General features: G+C 36.2%; 2 protein-coding genes across 2 annotated transcripts; both read right to left on the reverse strand.

Moving 5' to 3' along the window:
- Positions 1–47: 47 nt before the first annotated feature.
- LOC127183469 (DBH-like monooxygenase protein 2 homolog) lies at positions 48–12,215 on the reverse strand. Its single transcript, XM_051139534.1, has 13 exons — positions 11,888–12,215; positions 11,340–11,486; positions 10,649–10,801; positions 7,775–7,858; positions 7,522–7,677; positions 6,033–6,135; positions 5,784–5,950; positions 5,605–5,693; positions 2,807–2,903; positions 2,537–2,596; positions 1,989–2,119; positions 1,787–1,895; positions 48–1,704 (listed from the first exon to the last, which is right to left on the reverse strand). Exons 1-13 carry the CDS (start codon positions 12,152–12,154, stop codon positions 1,558–1,560), a joined length of 1,710 nt encoding a protein of 569 aa, XP_050995491.1. The 5' UTR covers positions 12,155–12,215; the 3' UTR covers positions 48–1,557.
- Positions 12,216–13,577: 1,362 nt separating this feature from the next.
- On the reverse strand, positions 13,578–24,050 carry LOC127183471 (DBH-like monooxygenase protein 2 homolog). The gene is made up of 13 exons (XM_051139536.1): positions 23,745–24,050; positions 22,640–22,786; positions 21,548–21,700; positions 17,342–17,425; positions 17,100–17,252; positions 16,683–16,785; positions 16,424–16,590; positions 16,239–16,327; positions 16,007–16,103; positions 14,533–14,592; positions 14,106–14,236; positions 13,906–14,014; positions 13,578–13,803 (listed from the first exon to the last, which is right to left on the reverse strand). Exons 1-13 carry the CDS (start codon positions 24,009–24,011, stop codon positions 13,663–13,665), a joined length of 1,701 nt encoding a protein of 566 aa, XP_050995493.1. The 5' UTR covers positions 24,012–24,050; the 3' UTR covers positions 13,578–13,662.
- Between the last annotated feature and the right edge of the window lie 831 nt (positions 24,051–24,881).

Below are 24,881 nucleotides of genomic sequence, written 5' to 3' on the forward strand. Positions count from 1 at the left end.
CACAAAATAAATTAATTCCATTTTCTACTAAAAATCACATTGAATTTTAATTCAGACATTGAAAACATGTTATAAATGGTAAAACCAAGCCACTAAATTGTTTTAAGTTTTATAACTTTTAAGCCATTAAATATTTGTAATACACTTTTGAAAAATAATTATTATAAAACAACAATTAAACACAAAATCAACAGTAAAAATGAAAAATATCATTGTTTTGGCTTTATCATTGAAAAATAATTTTAAGTTTAAATGTATGTTAATTGCATAGATTAATTTGTAAATACATGCTATGTACATACATATGACATACAGTTATATATATATCAGTTGAGCCGAAAGACACTGCTGTAATAACAAATTTGTCCAAAACTGAACAAAGATAAAACTGAGATTCTTATTGTGGGTAAAAAACCTGAGCGGGAGAGGATTGAAGCTGAATTGAGTTTCTTAGCTATACAATGTAAGAAAGAGGTAAAGAACCTGAGTGTCATTTTGGACTGTGATCTGAGTTTTAAGTCTCATATTAACCAAGTTACAAAAACATGTTTCTATCATCTAAGAAACACTGCCAAGATTCGTCCGTTTTTATCTCTCGATGATGCTAAGAAACTAATTCATGCATTTATATTCTCTCGACTAGATTATTGCAATGCTGTGTATACTGGTTTACCTAAGGGTTTTGTAGTTAAGCTGCGATTGATACAAAATGCAGCAGCTAGAGTATTAATGAAATTGAAGAAACGGGAACATATCACACCGGTTTTATTGGAATTACATTGGTTACCAGTGCACCAAAGGATTGATTTTAAGATTCATATTTTAGTTTATAAAGCATTGCATAATCTTGCACCTTCTTATATCTCTGATTGTCTGTTAAGATATAATCCTAAACGAATGTTACGATCTTCTAGTGCTGGATTTTTAGCATATTACACAGTAAATCTTAAGCGATCTGGTGGTACTTCTTTTAGTCACTATGCTCCAAATATTTGGAATTGTCTTCCAAACGAAGTAAGAGAGTCCACTAGTATTCATATTTTTAAAAAACGTGTTAAAACATAGCTTTTTAAAGTTGCCTACGCGCATAATAGTGTGAGGTGTGTGTATTTTTTATTTATTTTTATTATTTTTCTTTTTTTCTTTGTTGTCTTTAATTTTTGTAATTTTCTATTATATTTTATTATGTTTTGTTTATATTTGTTGAATCATTTGTACCATGCTGATGTTTTTTTGTTTAGTTTTTTGCCTGTGAAGCACTTTGAGTTGGATTCTATGTATGAAAAGTGCTATACAAATAAATTATTATTATTATTATTATTATTATATTACATCTCATTATTGGAGATCCTTAAATTGCACTTTTGACATTCCTTGATATTTTCAGGAGCATGTAAAACCTGATTTCCCTTATATGATTTGTTAATACAGTAGCATATATTTTGTAGGATTTTTGGTTATCGAAACTATTATACCTGTGAGGGTGGAGCTGCCAGGAGCTCCTAATCTAGATTGATTGATTTATAATCTTCAACATAAACAGAACAGCAGGTTACATCAGTAGTATTTTTGCATGAACTGCACTGCTAAACAGAAAAGCAGCAACGGCAAAGCAAGACTTCTGGTGTCACAACCACTCATGCAGGGTGCAGACGGGATGACACTGAGATTAGGAATCAACCCTATGTTGCATGATATGTTTTTCTGGAATTGTACATGAAGAACACTGTTAGGCAATTTAGATATAGAAGAAATTGATTTATGGAGTGAAGGTGTGGACACTTACAAATGAATCAGCAATTACGACAAGCTGGTCAATTTTCTTCAGCGTTTGCTGGTATTGATTGATAGACGTGTCATTCCAAGGCTTCGTAGACATCATACTGAGCCAGTTACTGCAATTATCAAATAAAACCCATGCTCATTATTAGGACTAAATGCATTCATGGATTACATTTAGATGATGCTTGTGTTTAAAGGCGGATTACTTTAGATTTGGCGTTCCCATTTCAGCTCTTAAAGTAGTTGTATTGGGGAAGCTCATACAGCCGCTCAGATTCATAGCTGGATAGTAGAAGAGGAAGGCCAAACACATTTCATCTGAAGTGGACAGCCCCCCCTGTGGGCAGACAAATAAAATGGCATTTTATGTAGGACAGCAGTGAAATATGTGATACTGGACTACAAAACCAGTCTCAAGTCGCACGAGTATATTTGTAGAAATAGCCAACAATATTTGCATTGATTTTCTTTTATGCCAAAAATCATTAGTATATTAAGTAAAGATCATGTTCAATGAAAATATTTTGTAATTTTCCTACTGTAAATATATTAAAACTTAACTTTTGATTAGTAAAATGCATTGCTAAGAACTTCATTTGAACTGTACAGGCGATTTTCTCAATATTTGGATTTTTTGCACCCTCAGATTCCAGATTTTTAAATAGTTGTACCTCGCCCAAATATTTACTCAGCAATTTTAAAAAAAGCGGTAAAAGTTGCATGAAGAACAGTAATATTTGTATAAAGTACTAACCCATGTGAGTGCGCTGCGGTTTTCAGTGTTATAAGTGCACTCCACCAGCAATTTGTCACCCTGAAAGAGAAAAAGACTGAATACTGCTAATAATTATGCACTGATGAACTAAACCTCCTTACGACAAGACCAAGTTTTTGGCTTGTTTAACATAAATCGGGCATATGGTATGGTGCCGTGCATATGTTTAATACAGTATATATGATTGTAATCACTTTAAACTGAACAGCATTGTAAGTTGTTCAACTATTTAAATTATTTCACACTCACCAACTTCACTGTCTTAGTTTTGCCCAAGTTTGTCACATCCTGGTATTCAAAATCGTAGTTTTCATCCACAGCTAAGAAATCAATCTGTTTTTCCCCTCTGAAATAGACAACACAACCTACAAAACCTTTTTTCCTTGAGACATTTTGAGCAATAAAAGATCAGGTTTTCAATCCAATTACATTTTTGCAATGCAAATGAAATGAAAATGTGGTGACTTTCTCTCCAATAACCTGGCTGAGCTATCAAATGCAATTTTTTAGTTTTTAGTTTTAAGTAATAGTTCACACAAAAATAATAAAAATGTTAAAATTGTAATCACTCTCAGGCCATCCAAGATGTAACTCATCTGTTTTACATAGCATTACATCACTTTCTCAGAAATGTATCCTCTGCAGTGAGTGGGTGCCGTCAGAATAAGAGTCCAAACAGCTGATACAAACATCAAATTTGTTAAGTCAACTTAAAATAATTTGCTACCCTGCTGTCTGAAATTTTAAGTTCAGTCAACTCAAATAAGTTTAGTTAACTTGAAATGCAAGTCACAACTTAGATAATTGAGTTAACTAAACTAAAAATTTGTTTTGTTAAACTTAAAAGCTGAGCTTGTTACCCAGCTGCCTTAAAATTTTAAGTTGAATCAACTCAAATATATAAGTTGTCACTTGGTACAGCTTATCATTTCAAGTTGACTAAATTTTTGGAGTTGACTGAACTTAAAATTTTAAAGGCAGCCAGGTAACAAATTATTTTAAGTTGACTCAACAAATAGTTTTTTTTTTTTTACAGTGTAGAGGATTTGTAATTTATCCAGAAGCAATGGAAATACGCAGCTTTTTACTTCACAGGACATTTAATGGACTGATGTCATGTGGATTGCTTATGGATTTTTGTGATGTTTTTATCAGCTGTTTGGACTCTCATTCTGACAGCACGCATTCACTGCAGAGGATCCACTGGTGAACAAGTGACACTTGGTGAGGATGAAGTGTTCATTGTGTTGTTGGGAATCTGGCCAATTTGTTTACCGTAAATTCATTGTATTCCACTCTTAATCGCATTAAAAGTACATCTGAGATGTCTAATGAGCTTAGCATGAGCTATGAGGCTTTTGTTGATATTGTAGTACAGGGAAACGATTTGTTCTGTTCTGTATTGTTCTTTTTGTTTAATAGCATTGAAAGTTGTGTGCTATAGTTCAAGTCATATGATAGCTGTGTGAGGACTGTGAAAAAGACATTACATATTATTTAACAAGGCTGTATCTACTTAAGTCAATGATTAAAAACACATTTTTGGCAAATCCAGGTAATATACCATAGAAATATGATGTTTTAATGTTTACGACCCCTTAAAACTTTGCATGCTTGTTTAGAATCACCTGTCGCATGTGCTCAGCAGGTTTTGTGAAGTTTTGAGTTTTCCATTAGACTTTATAGGATTTTGGGTAAATTTGGACAGGCCCCTTTTCTAAACGATCCCCTTATAGCTTACCAAAAGGTAAATTTTAATATTTTTTGTTGATAATTATTGGCCTAGAGAGTCCAGAGAACTGTACTGCAGTGTTTTTTTTCCAGATTGAGTGAAAAACCTAGGACTAGTTTGCAAAAGTGTTTTTTTTTTTTTATATCTTCTTAATCATTTAACAAACGATTTGATTGACAGCAGTGGTTCTAGAGGCAAAGTTGTCTGGAATGAGGAGTTCTGTCATATGATACAAATATTGCGTGTATGTGTGAAAAAAACGCATGATGTACAATCGTTTATACCCTTGAAATATGTGATATCGCCCCAAGTGGACGATTTCTTTCAAATTTCTCTCAGACCTTTGGGGCTGTGAGTCGAACAGGCCAACTGAGTTTCGTTCCAAGAGGCCCCTTTTAACCTTGTCTAACAGGTGCTCAAAATTTGTCGGCCAATGGCGGACATATTTTTTGAAATATGCAAATGTGCTTGCAGACACTTTTGGCACTTTGGACCAAGACCGTACACTCCAATTTTCATGTTGATAGGACAAATGGTTGCGCAGTTATAGCCGTTTTTATTTTTTCCCTCTTATAGCACCACCAAGTGGCCAAGCTCCACGATTTTTCTCCTGTGACCTCAGATTGAGCTCTTACATAAGTGTTCTGAGTTTGGCAAAAATATCTCATTCTGTCCAGAAGTTAATGACATTTTACTAAAAGTGTCTGTGCCGCTTTCGAGCGTTTTGGCGTCCCTTTGCGACGGTGAGTCGAAAGTTCAACTATATTTGATAATTTTTTATATTTACTCACCAGAGAATCTTTCTGGTTTGGTTCTGATTGGGCAAAAAACCTAGGACTAGTTTAATAAAAAAAAATTGCCAGGCTCACGATCAAATCTGAGGCATGTGTTTTTGTCCACCATGAGCCATGGATTACAACAACATAAGACACTTGAGTCTGCAACTGACGGAATTATGAGTAATTTCGTTCTTTTGTTCGCTGTAGCGCCCCCCCGATTGGGGCAAGCCTTGGACACATTGTCTGCGGTGACAGTACTACCATTCCTCCAAGTTTCAAGTCTCTGTGACTTACGGTTTGGTCTGCACGATCAGTTTTACTTGGAGATCGCTGATGTGTGACCATTCTATCAATTACAATAGGGTTTCAGCAAAACACGCTTGAACCCCTAACAAACAGCATGAACATTTTCCACAGAAGAAAGAAAAGCACACAGGTTTGGAATGATATGATTGTGAATACTGTAAATCTTTTTCTTTTCTTTTTTTTTGGGGTGAACTATTTCTTTAGGTGAGTCATCGGTCAAAAATGTTTACCTGAAGTGTCCGACTCGCACCTTCCGCCCAGCTAAGTGTGTGTGCAGCATCACAGAGAACACCTGAAGATCTTGTGGCTTCTCCAGAACCTGTAGAGCACAGAACACAACTGATCATCCAGTCATCTGCTGAATCTGATCATGAGAATGTGAGTAGCTAAACATACTGTACATACAAACCTGTGAAATATAAGCAGTGTCACACAGGCCGTACGTGAGGAAGGATTTGGCTTTGGGTGGGATGGCGTACCCAGAAGACACTACAAGCCCTGTCCCCAAAACAGCTGCATCATGCTGACGGAGTTCAGATGTGTAATAGAATCGCAGACCTGAGTTATCAACTCGACCTGTGCAGAGAAAAATGAGTGTTTTATCATTCCAAGTATCTTAAATTGTGATATTTTATATTGTAAACCAATCTTGACTGACCTGCAGTTTTATTGGGGTTGTTGTAATGCACTTCAAGCCTGTAGAGAAAATCACCAACATTTCCTCCAATTGGAAGTCCTGCCACCTCTGGAAATTCAAAAGCCTGAGAGGAAGGACATGAAACTGGAATACTCATAGAACCCACAAATCTTCAGTCATTGCATTCAGGACTTAAAGGAGAAGTCCACTTCCAGAACAACAATTCACAAATAATTTACTCACCCCCTTGTCATCCAAGATGTTCATGTCTTTTTGTCTTCAGTCGTGAAGAAATTATGTTTTTTGAGGAAAGCGTTTCAGGATTTTTCTCCATATAATGGACTTGATTGGTGCCCCGATTTTGAACTTCCAAATTGTAGTTTAAATGCAGCTTCAAAGGGCTCTAAACGATCCCAGCCGAGGAAGAAGGGTCTTATCTAGTGAAACGATCTGTCATTTTTTTGTAAAATAAAAGTTTGTATACTTTTTAAGCACAAAAGCTTGTGTAGCACAGGCTCTGGGATGTGCGTTCACATACTATTAAATCACAACGAAAGGTGACACAGAACGTAGGCGGAACCACAGACAGTGTTTACAAAGCGAACATGCTAAGACTAAGAAAGTGCAAGCAAGTCAAACGCTGTTTACAAACACAAAGGTATAAAGATGTTGGATGATTCTGAAGTTGTAGGAGAAAATAACATGGAGTTTTTCACCATACTCTACCTTTTTGAACCGGAGTACACAGACAATGAACTTATGTTGATTCGAAGACGTGATTTGTAGTATTGATGGGAGCTTTGGATCATTTTACCGACAGGACCTTTGAGTCTCGTTCAGCAAAATGAACAAATCTTTTTTTCAAGTCATTTCGTTCATTTTAGCAAAATCAGCATTACGTGATGAACAGCCCCATAAGATGAACGAACGACTCGAAAAACCCGAAGACTCGAAACAGGTGAACTAATTCCAGTACAGAACCTAATAGGATGTTGCACATGCGTGACTTAACGAATCACTCCCCGAGACAACTCGTTCTTCCCGAGTCACATTAAAGATTCGTTGAAAATGAACGAATCATTCAAGAACGACCCATGGACGCGCATCCCAGAGCCTGTGCTACACGAGCTTTTGTGCTTAAAAAGTATACACATTTTTATTTTTCGAAAACAATGACCGTTTGTTTCACTAGATAAGACCCTTCTTCCTCGGCTTGGATCGTTTAGAGTCCTTTGAAGCTGCATTTAAACTGCTTTTTGGAAGTTCAAATTCGGGGCACCAATGAAGTCCATTATATGCAGAAAAATCCTGAAATGCTTTCCCCAAAAACTAGAATTTCTTTACGACTGAAGACAGAAAGACATGAACATCTTGGATGACAAGGGGGTGAGTACATTATTTGTAAATTGTTGTTCTGGAAGTGGAGTTCTCCTTTAAATTAATCATTTTAAAATGATACATATAACAAAGAAATGAAATGTATGATTTCTGATGCAAAACAGACACTAACCGCTCCACCAACTCCCCACACCGCAACAGTCTCCATACACAGGTTGGTTTTGAAAGATGTGTAGCATTCCGCCTCAAGCGGCTCTGTCACAGTCGGAGGGCAGCGGTACATCAGCAGATGATGCACAAGGTCAAAGTTTGTGATCACCGGCTCAATCTGGACATAATGAAAGTAAGTCAGAGATGAAGATGACTGACATATCATTGGATAGATCAGGATAGATCGTGTGTATGAAATTCATAAACTCACTTACGCGATAAATGTGCTGTTTGAGATCAAACTTCGGGGCTTTCATGATCTTGCAGTGATAGTGGGTTTGATTGGTTGGTATAGTAAACTGAAATGATTGTAAATATAATGTGTAAAGTGAAAGTTCCCACATTAGGCATTTTTAAGTCAAAGAGCATCATGGGGGAATTACATTTATGAATGAATAGTAACCGCTGAGAGTGTCGTTGACATTTTTTGCTGCATTCTGTGTAGTTTTACCACCAGTCCAATAAAGTAATACAGAGGTTTTCAATATAAAATCTCACCCAACAATGAAAATTTACTCACCCTCAGGCCATCCAAGTTGTAGATGGGTTTGATTCTTTATTACACAGGTTTTCAGAAATATAGCTTTACTGATAGATCCTCTGCAGTGAATGGGTGCCGTCAGAATCCAGGAGTCCAAATAGGTAATAAAAACATCACAGTAATCTACGAGTATTCCACACCACGCCAGTCCATTAATTAATGTCTTGTAAAGTGAAAATATGACTGTTTGTAAGAAACTAATGTTTGTTGGACTCTCATTCTTACGGCACCCATTCACTGCAGAGGATCTATTGGTGAGCAAGTGATGTTATGCTAAATTTCTCCAAATCCGTCTGATGAAGAAACAAGTTCTTCATCTTGGATAGCCTGAGTGCGAGTAAAATTGTGGTGAACAATAAAATCACTCTTACAGGTAAACTCTAGTCTATGCTATAATCTAAATATTATAGTCTAATCTAAATATTTTGGCATATTTTTGTTTCTCAATAACCCAAACACCTTAACCTAACCAGATACAGCATGACAGTTTCTCTTACATTTTCTATTTCCACTGAAAACAGAAATTTTGCTAAACAAATTCACATCCAATGGGAATGTATTTGTGTTCAATGCATAAAGTACAATGTTTCATATGTTAAATAGCTAGATTTGCATCTCCAAAATTAATGTTAATGTAAAATGTTAACAGCCTCGTTGGCAAATATTAAATTTAACATTAAAGATTGATTGTTGTTTTGTTTGTAACAGCAAGTTAGAATGCAGTCTAAATTTTCTTGTTTATTAAAGATATTCACTTCCAGAATAAAAATGTCCTGATAATTTACTCACCCCCTTGTCATCCAAGATGTTCATGTTTCTTTCTTCAGTTGCAAAGAAATTAAGTTTTTTGAGGAAAACATTTCATATGAAACATTTCTCAATATAGTGGACTTCAATGGTTTGAAGGTCCAAATTGCAGTTTCAATGCAGCTTCAAAGGCTCTACATGTTCCCAGTCGAGGAATAAAGGTCTTATCTATCGAAACGATACGTCATTTTCTGAAATTAAATTACAATTTATATACTTTTTAACCACAAATGCTCATCTTGTCTAGCTCTGCAACTGCATGTCTTCGCACATTACGTAATTACGTTGAAAAAGTCACGCATGGTTAGTTCTTCGTCTGTGTACATTGGTTTAAAAAGGTAGGGTAGGGCAAAAAAACGCCATCTCATTTTCTCTTTCAACTTCGTCCAACATCATTGTTTTACCTTTTTTTATAAAGCGCATTTGCCCTTCTTTGCAGTTTGCTTTGTAAACACTGAGTCGGCATGACCTTTCCAACATGATTATGTAACGTGTGAGGTTGGGCTGGTGCAAGACAAGCATTTGTGGTTAAAAAGTATATCATTTTTATTGTTTTAAAGGAGAACTCCACTTCCAGAACAACAGTTTACAAATAATTTACTCACCCCCTTGTCATCCACGATGTTCATGTCTTTCTTTCTTCAGTCCTAAAGAAACTTTGTTTTTTGAGGAAAACATTTCAGCATTTTTCTCTATATAATGGACTGATATGGTGCCCCGATTTTGAACTTTTAAAAAGCAGTTTAAATGCAGCTTCAAATGATCCCAAATGCGGTTGTAAACGATCCCAGCCGAGAAAAAAGGGTCTTATCTAGCGTAACGACCGGTTATTTTAAAAACAATAATACAATTTATATACTTTTTTAATGTCAAACGCTCGTCTTGTCTCACTCTGCCTGGACTGTTTTTAGGGTATGTCGAAAAACTCCCATCTCATGTTCTCTCTCAACTTCAAAATCATCTTATATCGCTGTTTTACCTTTTTTGTTAAGGGTGTTTGATCTTCTTTGCATGTTCACTTTGCAAAAACTGGGTCATAACTTTTGTAATGATGCAGGATGATTTTGAAATGATTTTTGAAGTTGAGGGAGAAAATACGGTCTGAGTTTTTTGACATACCCTTAACTGTCTTGAGTTCAGGGAGAGAAAGGCAAGACAAGCGTTTGAGATTAAAAAGTATTTAAATTGTATGAAAATAACCAATTGTTTCGCTAGATAAGACCCTTCTTCCTCGGCTGGGATCGTTTACAACCGCATTTGGGATCGTTTGAAGCTGCATTTAAATTGCATTTTGGAAGTTCAAATTATATGGAGAAAAATGCAGAAATGTTTTCCTTAAAAAACATAATTTCTTACGAAGAAAGAAAGACATGAACGTCTTGGATGCCAAGGGGGAGAGTACATTGTATGTGAATCTTTGTTTTGGAAGTGGACTTCTGCTTTAAGAAAATGACTCATCATTTCTCTAGACAAGACTCTTATTCCTCAGCTGGGATTGTGTAGAGCCCTTTGAAGTTGCATTGAAACTGCAATTTGGACCTTCCACCTCCCATCTAATTCCACTATATGGAGAAAAATCCTGGAATGTTTTCCTCAAAAACCTTAATTTTTTTTCCCAACTGAAGAAAGGTAATTTTTATTCTGGAAGTGAACTTCTCCTTTGAAAGCTTAAATAATAAATTGGCAATTCTCTGTTTAATGAAGTTAATACCGGAAAACAAAAAGTGAAAATCTTTCTTACATTGACCATAGTCATGTCGAAATACTTGCTGTTTGGAGGGTTGACACGAGGCATGTACTTCAACAGGTTCACTTCCTTCGTGCCTCTTCGATTACTGTGGTACATAATGTCATCAGTCTGTCCGTACGCATAGATCAGCTTCATGGGGAGATCCTGATCATGCAATAAAACAAAAGCCCATAATTTAGATGCATTCAAAAACACCTGATCTGGAGATACCAGCAGGAAAATCTGAACTGAAGAAAGAGAAACTCTCTGATCTAGACTTTCAGGGTTTCTGAGTTCAGCCAATCCATTAAATAAGAGGGTTTTGTCAGTGCTATAGTTCCTCCTCTCACATTGTTTTCTAAATCAAACTACTGGGTAAAAGGGGGAGAGTGAAACTGATAGCGTTGTAACTACTTTTCTTTGTAGCTGCATCACTATTTCTAGACTGCACACATACCTCGCATGTAATTTTGCGGAAAACAGGGTTATCAAATTCAATAAGTAGGTGTTTTGTTTATCATTAGACCATTTCCAGGAACAAACAGTACATTTATCCAACCTGTTTACTGTAGGTGTCAAGTAGGAAGTGTTCCTGTACTTAATGTTAACAAATTAATGTCCTTGCTGAAAAAAAAATATTAATTTCTCAAAAAACTCTAAACTCTTTTTTAAAGTAGTGTGGGAATGTTGTTCCAGAACTTACAGTGATGGTTAAATCATTTTCATCACAAGCCTCGATGGACCTCTGAAACTTCATGACTGTTCTCCCATTAGACTCGTTCAGAGACAAGAGTATGTAGTTCTGTTTCTGGTCAATCACTGGTATTGAATTCCCCACAGCATGACGATCCTGAACAACATTAATGATAAATTCTGTGTATTTTCACTCATAACAACATAATATGCGCTACGTCATTTGTTTACATATAACAGATAACTAACTGGAAATATCCAGTTAAAACAGACTAAAGCAGTCACACTTATATAAGGGTTGTTTTACAGTATTTCATGCAATATGCATTATTAATCATTTTAATATTTAGTTTAATGCAAAATTACTTAAACCACCTTCTCAGATTAAATTTAGATATCAAACTTATAAATTTATCTCACAATAAAAACCCAATTATAAGAGCTACTGAATAAAATACATAAATGAATCAGAATAAAGATGATCAAGTATGAAATATCAAAAGAATAAAATATCATCCACTGTTAGTGACTTTGACAGTTATCAGTCTCAGTCTTTACCGTGAAGTAAGTGCCTTTAGGTCCAACTCCTCCAATGACCATATCGGCTCCAGTCATTCCTCCTTTGGGGCTGAAGCCAAAACCGACCCAGCCGCTGGTGTTGACCGTGAGCTCAAACAAGATGGTGCCCTGGATCTCATCAAATCCCCACTTCAGTCGCACATTGTGCTCGGGGTCCAGGTGTTCAGAGAAAGGCAGAAGAGGGTCTTCCTGAGCCCAGGACCACTGGACTGAAAACAAGAGCAGGACAACATATAAGATGTCCATTTTCTTTATTCAAAATCTGACAGATGGTGTCTTTAGATGATGTCTGAGAAGGCAGTGGACGTCAAACTGCTCTGTGGACACTCTTTTTGTAAGCTGTCTGTAACCCCTCCTCACCTGAGTCTGTTCTCCTCCTCTCACTCCAGTCTGGTGAATCAGGTTCCACATCAGTATTATTTTAAACCACAACATAAGTATTATTAGAAAGGAATGTTGAGATGAACTCAACAAAAAGGCACAAGAAGTGTTAAATCTTAATGTTTACATTGGAACTAAAGTCTCTCTTTAAGGATTTTAAGAAAGTGTATGATTGTCAAAAAATATGTTTCTGTTAAATTTTGATAGACCAACAACATTTATGTAAAGTTGTTGCGTGCAAATAATAATTTGAAAAGGAACAGTGTCTAAAATACTTCTCGGCTTCTACTGTTTCAACAAAAAGAGACGAATGTTTTAGTGAACTGATTTAAAAGATTCAAATCACCGCTACCGCTGTGAGTCAAACTCGAGAACCAAATCAGTCAGATTTGTGAACAAATCATTCAGATCAGTTTTGGGAACCGGCGGGTCATTGCTGAAATTATCTGACTCAAAAGCACATTTATTACTTTTACAAATCAAAATAACTACCTGTCTCACAAAATTATGTCTGCTCCTTACACAAAGTTATCGCATGTCTCAGGACAGAAAGCCCCCTGGTTAAAAAACCAGCATATGCTGGTAGGTATGTTTTGATGCTGGGATGCTGGTTAGGTATGTTTTGATGTTGGTTTATGCTGGTCCTTGACCAGCAACATGACCAGCAAAAACCAGCAAAGGACCAGCTTAAACCAGCTAAGGACAAGCTTAAACCAGCATCAAAACATACCTAACCAGCATTCCAGCATCAAAACATACCTACCAGCATATGCTCTTTTTTCACCAGGGCCTAAAACAAAAAGTGCGATTCATATGGACTTTATTGATCATTTTAACAGTGTTTATTTCTTCATTGTGAAGTTTGACAGAACCAGTCCATCCAGGATATTCCAGCACAGAAGGAAAAAAAATGATTTACAGATTTGTAACTACAAAGCAGTGTATAGTGTCTATTATTTTCATTAGAGGGCGCTATATGCACACGTCAATCATTTCTTCTGTTGACATACCACTGCATAAACACTGAGTCAACTGGATATATTTAATCTGTATTTTGTATTATAAATAATAATGACAATAATTATTATTATTATTGCCATTTTGTTGTTTTTGCTTTTAATTCAAGTTTGGAAAATATTCTGAATCATGCTGTCAATGTGATTCTTTAATGTAAACTTATTTAAAGGTTTTCATATTGTAGAAGTAAAGCAATGAATGCAAGTGTAAATCCATTTCCATCTAATGATTTATTTAGAAAAAAAAAAAAAGAAATTATAGCTGCCTAAATTTTTAGTTCCTGTGAGCCAGGGGGTAATATTTATTCAGACGATGAAAGAAAAACAAGTTACATCAGTGGTATTTTGCATTATTGTTCAAAAGGACACCCACTGCACTGCCAAACATAAAAGCAGCGATAGCAAAGCAAGACTTTTGGTGGCACAGCCACTCATGCAAGTTGCAGGAGGGATGACTTTGAGATCAGGAACCGTTCCTGTATTGTATGATGCGTTGTTCTGGAAATACACAAGGAAAAGAGTGTCAGGTAAACATAGCTGGGGTCAGAAATAAGGCAGTTATGTTTGAAAGCTTAATATTGTGGAGGTGTGGACACTTACAAATGAGCTTGTGACTATGACGACCTGGTCAGTTCTCTTTAGTGTTTGCTGGTATTGATTGACAGACATGTCATCCCAAGTCTTCGTGAACATTATATTGAGCCATGAACTGCAGAATTACCAAATAAAAGGTATATTATCATTAGAACACATTTTAAGGGCTAAATGTATAAAACAAACTGTGTTTTAAATTAGATTACTCTATATCTGTTGCCCCCATCGCATATACTAAAGATGTTATATCAGGGAAGCTCAAACAGCCGCTCAGATTCATAGCTGGATAGTATAAGAGGAAGGCCAAACACATCTCATTAGAAGTTGAGAGCCCCCCCTGCAGGCAGAAAAAGGGAGTTTTACACATCCATAATCTTTCCTTTCTATTTAAATGAGTAGATAAATTGCATTGTAGGAATGATGTATTTCGGTTCTGGTTCTGAAGCCAGTTTTGAATGGGTTTTTGGTTCAGTGCCTAAATAAGATCTGACTGAAGTCATTTTCATGGTTTATTCTACAACATAAAATACACCAGTAACACCCCCTTATGATTTTTTAAAACTTGTACTTGTCTTGAATAAGGCAGCATATATATATCAACCAGGCAATGTAAATGTATGTAAATGTACCAACCCATGTGAGTGTGTTGCGGTTTTCGGTATTATAGGTGCACTCCACCAGCAATTTATCACCCTGAAAGACCAAAAAGTTTATTTCACTTATCGCCAATAATAATATGTAAAAATCTATACACAGACTAATATATATACGGTCGTAGTCAAAAATATCGGCACCCTTGCAATTCTGTCAGAAAATGCAACTCTTCTCTCAGGAAATTGTTCCAGTTGCAAACATTTTAGTATTGACATGCTTATTGTTTTTGTTTGCACTGCAACAACAAAAAAACAAGAAAAGTCAAACTTGATCAATTTTCACACAGAACTCAAAAACGGACTAGACAAAATTACTGGAAACTTGTCAAAATTATAAGAATTTCTTTTCAAGCATGTGATGCTCCTGTAATCTGTATTTAGACACACCTGTGGCAAGTAACAGCTGTGGGCAATATAGTAATCACACTTGCAACCAGTTAAAATGGAGAAAAGTTGACTCATCCTTTGTGTTGTGTGTCACACTGAGCATGGAGGAAAAAAAAGAAGTGTAAAGAGTTGTGGATTTGAGAGAAAAAATTGTGATAAAAACATGGACATCTTAAGGCTACAAGTCCATCTCCAGAGATCTTAATGTTCCTGTGTCCACTATGCGCATCATCAAGAGCTTTACAGCCCATGGCACTGTAGCTAACCTCTCTGGATGTGGACAGAAAAGCAAAATTAATGAAAAATTACAACAAAGGATTGTTCGAATGCTAAAGAATCCCAGTTAACTTCCAAACAAATTCAAGCTGATCTGCAGACACAGGGAACAAAAGTGTCAGCTTGCACTAGCCGTCAAAAAGGGACGCTATGGTAGGAGACCCAGGAGGACACCACTGCTGACACAAAGGCATAAAAAGCAAGATTGGAGTTTGCCAAAACTCCTCCTGGGAGAACATACTGTGGAGGGATGAGACAAAAGTAGAGCTTTTTTTGTAAAGGACATCATGGCACCATTTACAGAAAAAGAAATGAGGCCTTCAAAGAAAAGAACACAGTCCCTACAGTCAAACATGGTGGAGATTCAAAGATGTTTTGGGGTTACTTTGCTGCTTCTGGCACTTGATGCCTTGACTGTGTGAACGGTATCATGAAATCCGATGATAACCAAAGAATTTTGGGGCGCAATGTAGTGGCTAGTGTCAGAAAGCAGCGTCTCAACCAGAGGTCATGGGTCATCTAGCAGGACAATGAAACACACTTCAAAAAGCACTCAGAAATGGTCACAAACAAAGTGCTGGAGAGTTCTGAAATAGCCAGAAATGAGTCCAGATCTGAATCCCATAGAACACCTGTGGAGAGATCTCAAAACAGCAGTTGGGAGAAGGCATCCTTCAAATGACAGAATTGCAAGGGTGCCCATATTTTTGGCCATGACTGTAAAAGTGTCATTTGGTACTGTGCAGTGCGTATATTTGATATTTATGCTTTTCAAACCTTTCTGCACTTACCAACTTCACTGTCTTAGATTTACCCAAGTTTGTCACTTTTTGAAATTCAAAATCATAGTTTTCATCCACAGCTAAAAGATCGATCTGTTTTCCCCCTCTGAAGAAAATAAGAATTTACAAAAAAATGAATCAACTGCAGTAACTTCAGGTTTTGAACCACAGAAGAAAGAAATGCACAGGTTATATTAAGTGAACTCTTTCTTTAGGTCAGTCATTGGTCAAAAACATCTACCTGAAGTGTCCGACTCGCACCTTCCGCCCAGCCAAGTGTGTGTGCAGCATCACAGCGAACACCTGAAAATCTTGTGGCGTCTCCAGAACCTTTAGACCACAGAACACGACTAATCATGCTGAATCTGATTGAGAGAATGTGAGTAGATAAACTCATACAAACACATACATTCTGTACATACAAACCTGTGGAATGTAAGCAGTGTCACAGAGGCCGTACGTGAGGAAGGATTTGGCTTTGGGTGGGATGGCGTACCCAGGGGCCACCGCAAGCCCTGTCATCAGAATAGCTGCATCATGCTGACGGAGTTCAGATGTGTAATAGAATCGCAGACCTGAGTTATCAACTCGACCTGTGTAGAGAACAAAGTATTGGTTTATCACATCACAAACCTTAAATATTCATCAGTGTGGTATTTTACAGTGTAAATGACTACTGGCTGACCTGCACTTTTATTTGGGTTGTTGTAATGCACTTCAAGCCTGTAGAAAAAATCTCCAACATTTCCTCCAATTGGAAGTCCTGCCACCTCAGGAAATTCAAAAGCCTTGAAAAATAGAATTGAATTAAAAAGCTAAACAATAATTTGAAAGCCTTACATAGACACTATTTCAATGGGCCTAATACAAGTATCATGGCTATTAAAAGCTGAAAATGAGTCATTCAGACTAGAGGCTGCTCTTGAATGATTCACTTAAATGGGACCCTAAAGAATCATATCAGCTTGTGGAAAATGGGCATCCGATGACCCCTTTAAGAATCTTGATCGCAAATTAATGATTTCTTCAAGTAATTAATGTCTCAAATTTGGTTGTTTTTCACATGAAAATGCTTTAAACCCCACTCATAAGTGAGACTAACCCCTCCGCCAACTCCCCACACAGCCACGACCTCCATACACTGTGCATCCACCGTAGTGTAACATTCCACGTCAAGTTCCTCCGTCACACCTGGAGGGCAGCGGTACAGCAGCAGATGATGAACTAGGTCAATGTTTGAGATCACCGGCTCAATCTGTACATAATAAAAGTAGGACGAATGTTATCAAGATTGGCAGATCGTTGGATAGATAATGTGTGTGTTAAGTTCATAAACTCACTTACGCGATAAATGTGCTGTTTGGGACCAAATGTTGGGGCTTGCATGATCTTGCAGTGATAGTGGGTTTGGTTGGCTGGTATAGTGAACTGAAATGATTGTAAATGCAATCAGTGTGTAAAGTTTAAGTACACACCCTCTTGCACTTTGAAGAGAATTTCTATGCATGATTCAGATAAACCTATAACATAATCTTTGTAAACTACTATTCAAAAGTAGCCTATGAAGTAAAGAATTTCAACAACTTTTCTTTAGCAAGGAAACAATAAATTGACCAAAGGTTACAGGTTCTCATGAACTTGCATCATATTCATCAAAAATCCTGAAAAAAATATGTCACTGCTTTCAACATTGATAATACAGTTGAGGTCAAAAATTTACAACCCCCCTTTCAGAATCTGCAAAATGTTAATTATTTTACCAAAATAACCACACATTAAGAGACAGGGGGTGAAAAGATCAGGGTAAATGTAACTTATTTTTTCTTCTAGGAAACATGTATCAAGTATCTTCTGTAGCCTCTGAAGGCCAGTATTAAATAAAAGAAAATATGATATTTAGGCAAAATAAGAAAAATGTACACATCTCCATTCTGTTCAAAAGTTTTCATCCCCGGGCTCTTAATGCATTGTTTTTCCTCCTGGAGCATCAGTGAGCGTTTGAACCTTCTGTAATAGTTGGATATGAGTCCCTCAGTTGTCCTCAATTTGAACAGATTGATCTCAAAATCATACAGTCATTGTTGGAAAGGGTTCAAATACACAAAAATGCTGGATAACCAAAGAATTTGTGGGACCTGAAGGATTTTTCTGAAGAACAGCAGGCAGTTTAACTGTTCAGGACAAACTCATGAAAAAAAGGGACTCATGAACAACTATCACTAAAGAAAAGAAAACAAAAAAACACAGCTGTGGATCATTCAGGTAACAACACAGTATTAAGAATCAAGGGAATGTAAACTTTTTAACAGGGTCATTTTTATAAATTCAACTATTATTTTCTCTTGTGGAGTATATGTAAACATTATGGAAGCCCGTTTCTGCCACTGAATAAAAAATAAAAAAGGTAACTGTGACTTTTTATCTCATAATTCTTACTTTTTTTTTATACATCTATACATCGAGTCTGACTTTTTTTCTCAGAATTGTGAGATATAAACGCACAATTGCGAGTTATAAAATCAGAATTGTTAGATATAAAGTCAGAATTGCGGGATATAAACTCACAATTGCGAGACATAAGAATTATGACATACAAATTTGCAATTGCGAGTTATAAAGTCCAGTTCTGAGGAGAAAAAAAAGTCTGATATGTTCACGGAATTGTGAGTTTATACTTTATTTCTCAGAACTGCGACTTTATATCTCGCAATTGTGAGAAAAGTCAGAATTGTTAGATAACAAGTCGCAATAATATTTTTTATTTTTTATTTAGTGGCAGAAACAGGCTTCCATAAAACATCTTGGTAACGCTTTAGATTACAACCCGCAAAGAACTACGTAAATTAACTGAATTTACGGTGTATGTTTCTGTAATTATAGTGTACCTATAAAGAACGTACATGTAGGTATAAGGGAACAAAATGTTATATTTGGGTAATAAAGGGATAACAAACCAGATATTCAACCTGCAAAGAACTACATAAGTATACTGAATTTACGGTGTATGTTTCTGTAATTATAGTGTACCTATTAAAGAACGTACATGTAGGTATAAGGGACCAATATGTTACGTTTTGGTAATAGAGAGTAACAACCAGATATACAACCTGCAAAGAACTGCGTAAGTAAACTAAAGTTACGGTCAATGTTTCGTATTTATATTGTACCTACGTGTAAGTATAAGGGAACAATAGGTTACGTTTGGGTAATAAGGGGGTAGCAAACAGCTATGCAAATAATTTATAATGGATTAATTTAAAAAAAACTTAACAGGTACCTGTTCTATTAAATCGTAAGTTTGGTGTATCTATACGTAAGCTTTTTAAAATTACTGGGAAATTGTACTCTTGTTCCATGTAGTTACAGGGTAATTGTGCCCTCTGCGGGCTGTAAATTAAAGTGGCGATTGTTCCCCTCTTGTTCAACGAAGTTACAGGGTTGGTACATATAACAACGCGACGTAAAATGTGGTTCTACAAAATGTACATTTATTTACATTTTTACAAACATTAAATGTACAATACTGACATATTTACATCATCTAAACATTTAACGTTTACTTAATATGAAATTATAACATTTCATTCTGTTCTGTGTGATTTCTGTTGCCAGCTCGTTTCCAAGAATAGGTCTACATAATGTTATCATGACTACACGTTAAACCCTTAAAATAAATAATATTTCTGCAATCGTTTAATCATTCATGTAATATTAACTTCGTTTGCCGTGGTGGAACACAAAGGCGTTTTCTCTAACATGCTGTGACTAACAATAGAACCATAAAATACACCGAACACGCATCATAATTACAAATTAAACCATTTTATTTGTGTGCTGTAACCCAGATCTTGAGAATCCATACGATTTGCGAGGACCAGAACCAAATTCAAGGCTTTGTCCGGCGATCTTCATCTCCATCTCTAGCAGCGAGTCCAGCAGCAACAGCCATAAACCCGTGCTAAAGTGCATTTGCGACAGGAAAATCGGACGTTCATTGGCTCTCGCCTGCATTCGTCACAGATTACGACATGCCGTGTTTCTGGTGAGATGTGTTGGAATGACGCGCGGGCGCCTTCGAGGAGTGGATAAGGACAATAATCTGGATAATATTTTCAGCGATTAACAGTTTAAATTCTGCTCTCATCCTACTGCACCTCAAACCTACTGTATTCCGCCAGAGAGGACTGCGGCTGCAAACGCATCGTTATTTGGATTACTTTTTGTATGGCTGTTGACATTTTTGCAATAAATAAATGATTGTGATTGCACTTTCCTGTTTTTTATATTTTTATTACTGTTCAGTCATAGTTAACGTTAGGTTTAGAGGTAGAAGTGGGATTAGCGACTATAAAAAATATTTTTAGATATATTTTCAGATTGTGTGTTTATGTATTGTACCTACCCTGTAACTTCGTTGAACAAGAGGGGAACAATCGCCACTTTAATTTACAACCCGCAGAGGGCACAATTACCCTGTAACTACATGGAACAAGAGTATAATTTCCCAGTAATTTTAAAAAGCTTACGTATAGATACACCAAACTTACGATTTAATAGAACAGGTACCTGTTAAGTTTTTTTTTAAATTAATCCATTATAAATTATTTGTATATCTGTTTTCTACCCCGTTATTACCCAAACGTAACATATTGCTCCCTTATACTTACACGTAGGTACAATATAAATACGAAACATACACTGTAACTTCCGTTTACTTGCGCAGTTCTTTGCAGGTTGTATATCTGGTTGTTACCCCCCGAATTACCAAAACGTAACATAGCCTATTGTTCTCTTATACCTACACATACGTACTAATAGGTACACTATAATTACAGAAACGTACACCGTAAATTCAGTATACTTATGTAGTTCTTTGCAGGTTGAATATCTGGTTTGTTATCCCCTTATTACCCAAATATAACATATTGGTCCCTTATACCTACATGTACGTTCTTTATAGGTACACTATAATTACAGAAACATACACCGTAAATTCAGTTTACTTACGTAGTTCTTTGCGGGTTGTAATCTAAAGCGTTACCAACATCTTTTATATGAAATATCTTTTTCAGGTCAGTACTAACAAAAAAATAGTTTTGCAGCATTTTGTATGATCCCTCTTATTTTGGTAAAAAAAATAAAAATAAAAATAACATTTTGCAGAGATTCTGAAAGGGGGATGTAAACTTTTGACCTGTATCATGTGACACTGAAGACTGGAGTAATGATGCTGAAAATTCAGCTTTGCATCAAAGGAATAAATTATATTCAAACAGAAATTAATTATTTTTAATTGTAATAATGTTTCAGAACATTACTTTTGTATTTTGAATCTATTATACATTTTTATCAAATAAATGTGGCCTTGGTGAGCATAAGAGAATAAAACATAAAAGAAAGCTCTAATCCAGATAAATGATATTGATTCCTTAAAAATCTAAATTGTTGGCATCATTTTTGCATACTAAATTGCAGGACGTTTTAAATGTTGCTCATAAAATTGGTTTTACAGACAGAACAGCAAAATGACAAAGTAAAAATCTTTCTTACATTGACCATAGTTATGTCAAAAAAGTTGCTGTTTGGAGGGTTGACACGTGGCATATACTTCAGCAGGTTCAACTCCTTCGTGCCTCTTCGGGTACTGTGGTACGTGATGTCATCAGTCTGTCCGTACGCATAGATCAGCTTCATGGGGAGATCCTGATCATGCAGTAAAACAACACTTTTACATGAAATGAGAAGTTCTTTGGCAACATGCACACTGCAGCTAAATGTGACACTGATAAAAGGTTGCAGTGTGTATGCAGCGTCTATTTTTGATCTAGAAATTCAGGGATTTTAAGTTTAAAAAGACAATCCATGTTTTCAGTTGAAAGAGCGTTTTTGAAGTGCAGCTGAGAGCTGCTTGAAAACAAAGTCAACAGTTTGTTATGAGAGAGGAGTTCTCATAAATGCCCTCATCCCAGTGGACCTAACGTTGTATGGATTCCTTTACACTGCTGGTTTTGTTTTGCAATGCCATTGTAGGCTGATTGCCAGTTTCAAGGTGTATCACAGTTAGAAAAATCACGGTTTCAAAAGCAATACAAATTTTAAAGAGACGCTGAAGATGGACGCGAATACTGTAGCAGGCAGAGCTGCTCTCTGCTCGCTACAAATGAAATATTGGAAGCAAATCCTAAATATTTAATTGGTGCTGGGGGTTTATATGAATATATCTCTGAGGGGAACTGACCATAGATTACTTTCATGCTGAAAAAAACGCGAATAAGCACAGCGCTGCTTTGTTTACATCTTTAACCAAGGAAATGCTGTATCGCCATTGTAGTATAAGCGCTGAATCTGCGTTCTCATTTAGCTGTTTGATGTTTCTGTTTTGTGCAGGTATGTTTTATGTAGCATCATTTTACAAAGCTAACTGGGAAAAAAAAACTTTTACAAAGCTATGACATATCATATGTCAAAATCTCATACAGGCCTAAGCCTTAATGCCGTAGTTTCACCATCATTGTTTTCTGAATAAAACTGCAGAGTAGGCCTACATGTTACAAACAATGAAGGGGAGGGTCACACTGTTGGTGTTGAATTACTTTTCCTTTGTAAAGAACAGTTAAAAGGAAAATGATTAAACAGGCTTACAGTAATGCTTAGATCATCTTTATCACAGGAATCGATGGACCTCTGAAACTTCATGACTGTTTTCCCATCAGACTCAATCAGAGACAGAAGTTTGTAGTTCTGTTGCTGGTCAACCACAGGCATTGAATTCCCCCCAGCATGACGGTCCTGAATACGGAAAAACAGAAAAGTTGTACACAAATGTACACATATGTGACCCTGGACCACAAAGCCAGTCACAAGGGTCAATTTTTTGAGATTGTGAGATTTATACATCATCAAAGCTGAATGTATAAGCTTTCCATTGATGTATAGTTTGTTAGGATATAACAATATTTGGCCGAGATACAACTATTTCAATATATGGAATCTAAGAGTGCAAAAAAATGTAAATATTGAGGAAATCGTCTTTAAAGTTGTCCAAATGAAGTTCTTAGCAATGCATATTACTAATTAAAAATTAAGTTTTGATATATTTACAGTAAAAATTTTTACAAAATATCTCCATGGAACATGATCTTTACTTAATTCGTAAGGATTTTTGGCATAAAAGAAAAATCAATAATTTTGACCCATACAATGTATTTTTGGCTATTGCTACAAATATACCCCAGCGACTTAAGACTGGTTTTGTGGTCCAGGGTCACATATACTATGTACGCATAGCAACGGGTGTTTTTATGATGCTATAGTTACAGTTGTAGTTGCAGTTTCCAATTATTTTAACAATTTAACTCTCAAGCTCTTACAGTAATATTTTACAGTAATGTTTCCAACATTTGCATATTTTAGAACATCTAGTTCTGTTAATGAATATAGTTTATTAGTCTAATAGACTAATAAGTAGACATTGTCAGACTTAAGAAGTTACTTACTGTATAAAATATCCTAGCAGACATTGAGAAAAAATTGTCATAATCATACTCTTTAACTACATATAGCACAATATATAAAGATATATAAAGTTATATTAAATATAAAATTAGATTTATATAGAATAACAAGTTATCAGTCTGTCTTGAACAATTCAGAAGCCTGAATATATAAAATATAACAAAATTTGAAATATGAATAAGAACTTCTGTTCTTCAAGTTCACTGTGACAGTTATCAGTCTCAGTCTTTACCGTGAAGTAAGTGCCTTTAGGTCCAACTCCTCCAATGACCATATCGGCTCCAGCCATTCCTCCGTTGGGGCTGAAGCCAAAACCGACCCAGCCGCTGGTGTTAACCGTGAGCTCGAACAAGATGGTGCCCTGGATCTCATCAAATCCCCACCTCAGTCGCACATTGTGCCCAGGGTCCAGGTGTTCAGAGAAAGGCAGAAGAGGGTCTTCCTGAGCCCAGGACCACTGGACTAAAAACGAGAGCAGGACAACAAATAATTTGACCATTTTCCCTTTCAAAATCAGACAAATGGTGTCTTTATAAGATGTTTGAGAAGGAAGTGGACGTCAAAATGCTCTGTGGTCACTTTAATAGCTCTTTTTGTAAGCCCCTCCTCACCTGAGTCTGTTCTCCTCCTCTCACTCCAGTCTGGTGAGCCAGGTTCCATCAGTATTATTTTAAACCACAACATAAGTATTGTTAGAAAGGAATGTTGAGATGAACTAAACAAAAAAGGCACAAGAAGTGTTAAAATCATAATGTTTACAGTGGCGCTAAAGTGTCTCTTTAAGGATTTTAAGAAAGTATGATTGTCATAAAATATGTTTGTGTAAATTTTGATGGATCAACAACATTTATGTAAAGTTGTTGCTTGCAAATAATAATGTAATCAGAACGTGTAGAATATTTTTTCACCAACTACTCCCTGGTGAAAAAAACAGCATATGCTGGTAGGTATATTTTGATGCTGGGATGTTTTGATGCTGGTTTAAGATGGTCCTTTGCTGGTTTATGCTGGTCATGTTGCTGGTCAAGGACCAGCATAAACCAGCATCAAAACATACCTAACCAGCATCCCAGCATCAAAACATACCTACCAGCAAATGCTGTTTTTTTCACCACGGCTGTTTCAGCAACTACAGAAGTTTTAGTGAAGTGATTTAAAAGATTCGAATCACCGCTACCGCTGCGAGTCAAACTCGAGAACCGAATCAATCAGATTTGTGAACGAATCATTCAGACCACTTTTTGTGACTTGCAGTCTAACAGTATTCTTTTAAAACACAACAAAAGTATTATTAGAAAGCAATGTGGAGATGAACAGCAAAAAAGGCACAATAAATGTTAAATCTTAATATTTACAGTGGAGCTAAAGT

Source organism: Labeo rohita, chromosome 20 (assembly GCF_022985175.1).
Source record: "Labeo rohita strain BAU-BD-2019 chromosome 20, IGBB_LRoh.1.0, whole genome shotgun sequence".
NCBI classification, from domain to species: domain Eukaryota; kingdom Metazoa; phylum Chordata; class Actinopteri; order Cypriniformes; family Cyprinidae; genus Labeo; species Labeo rohita.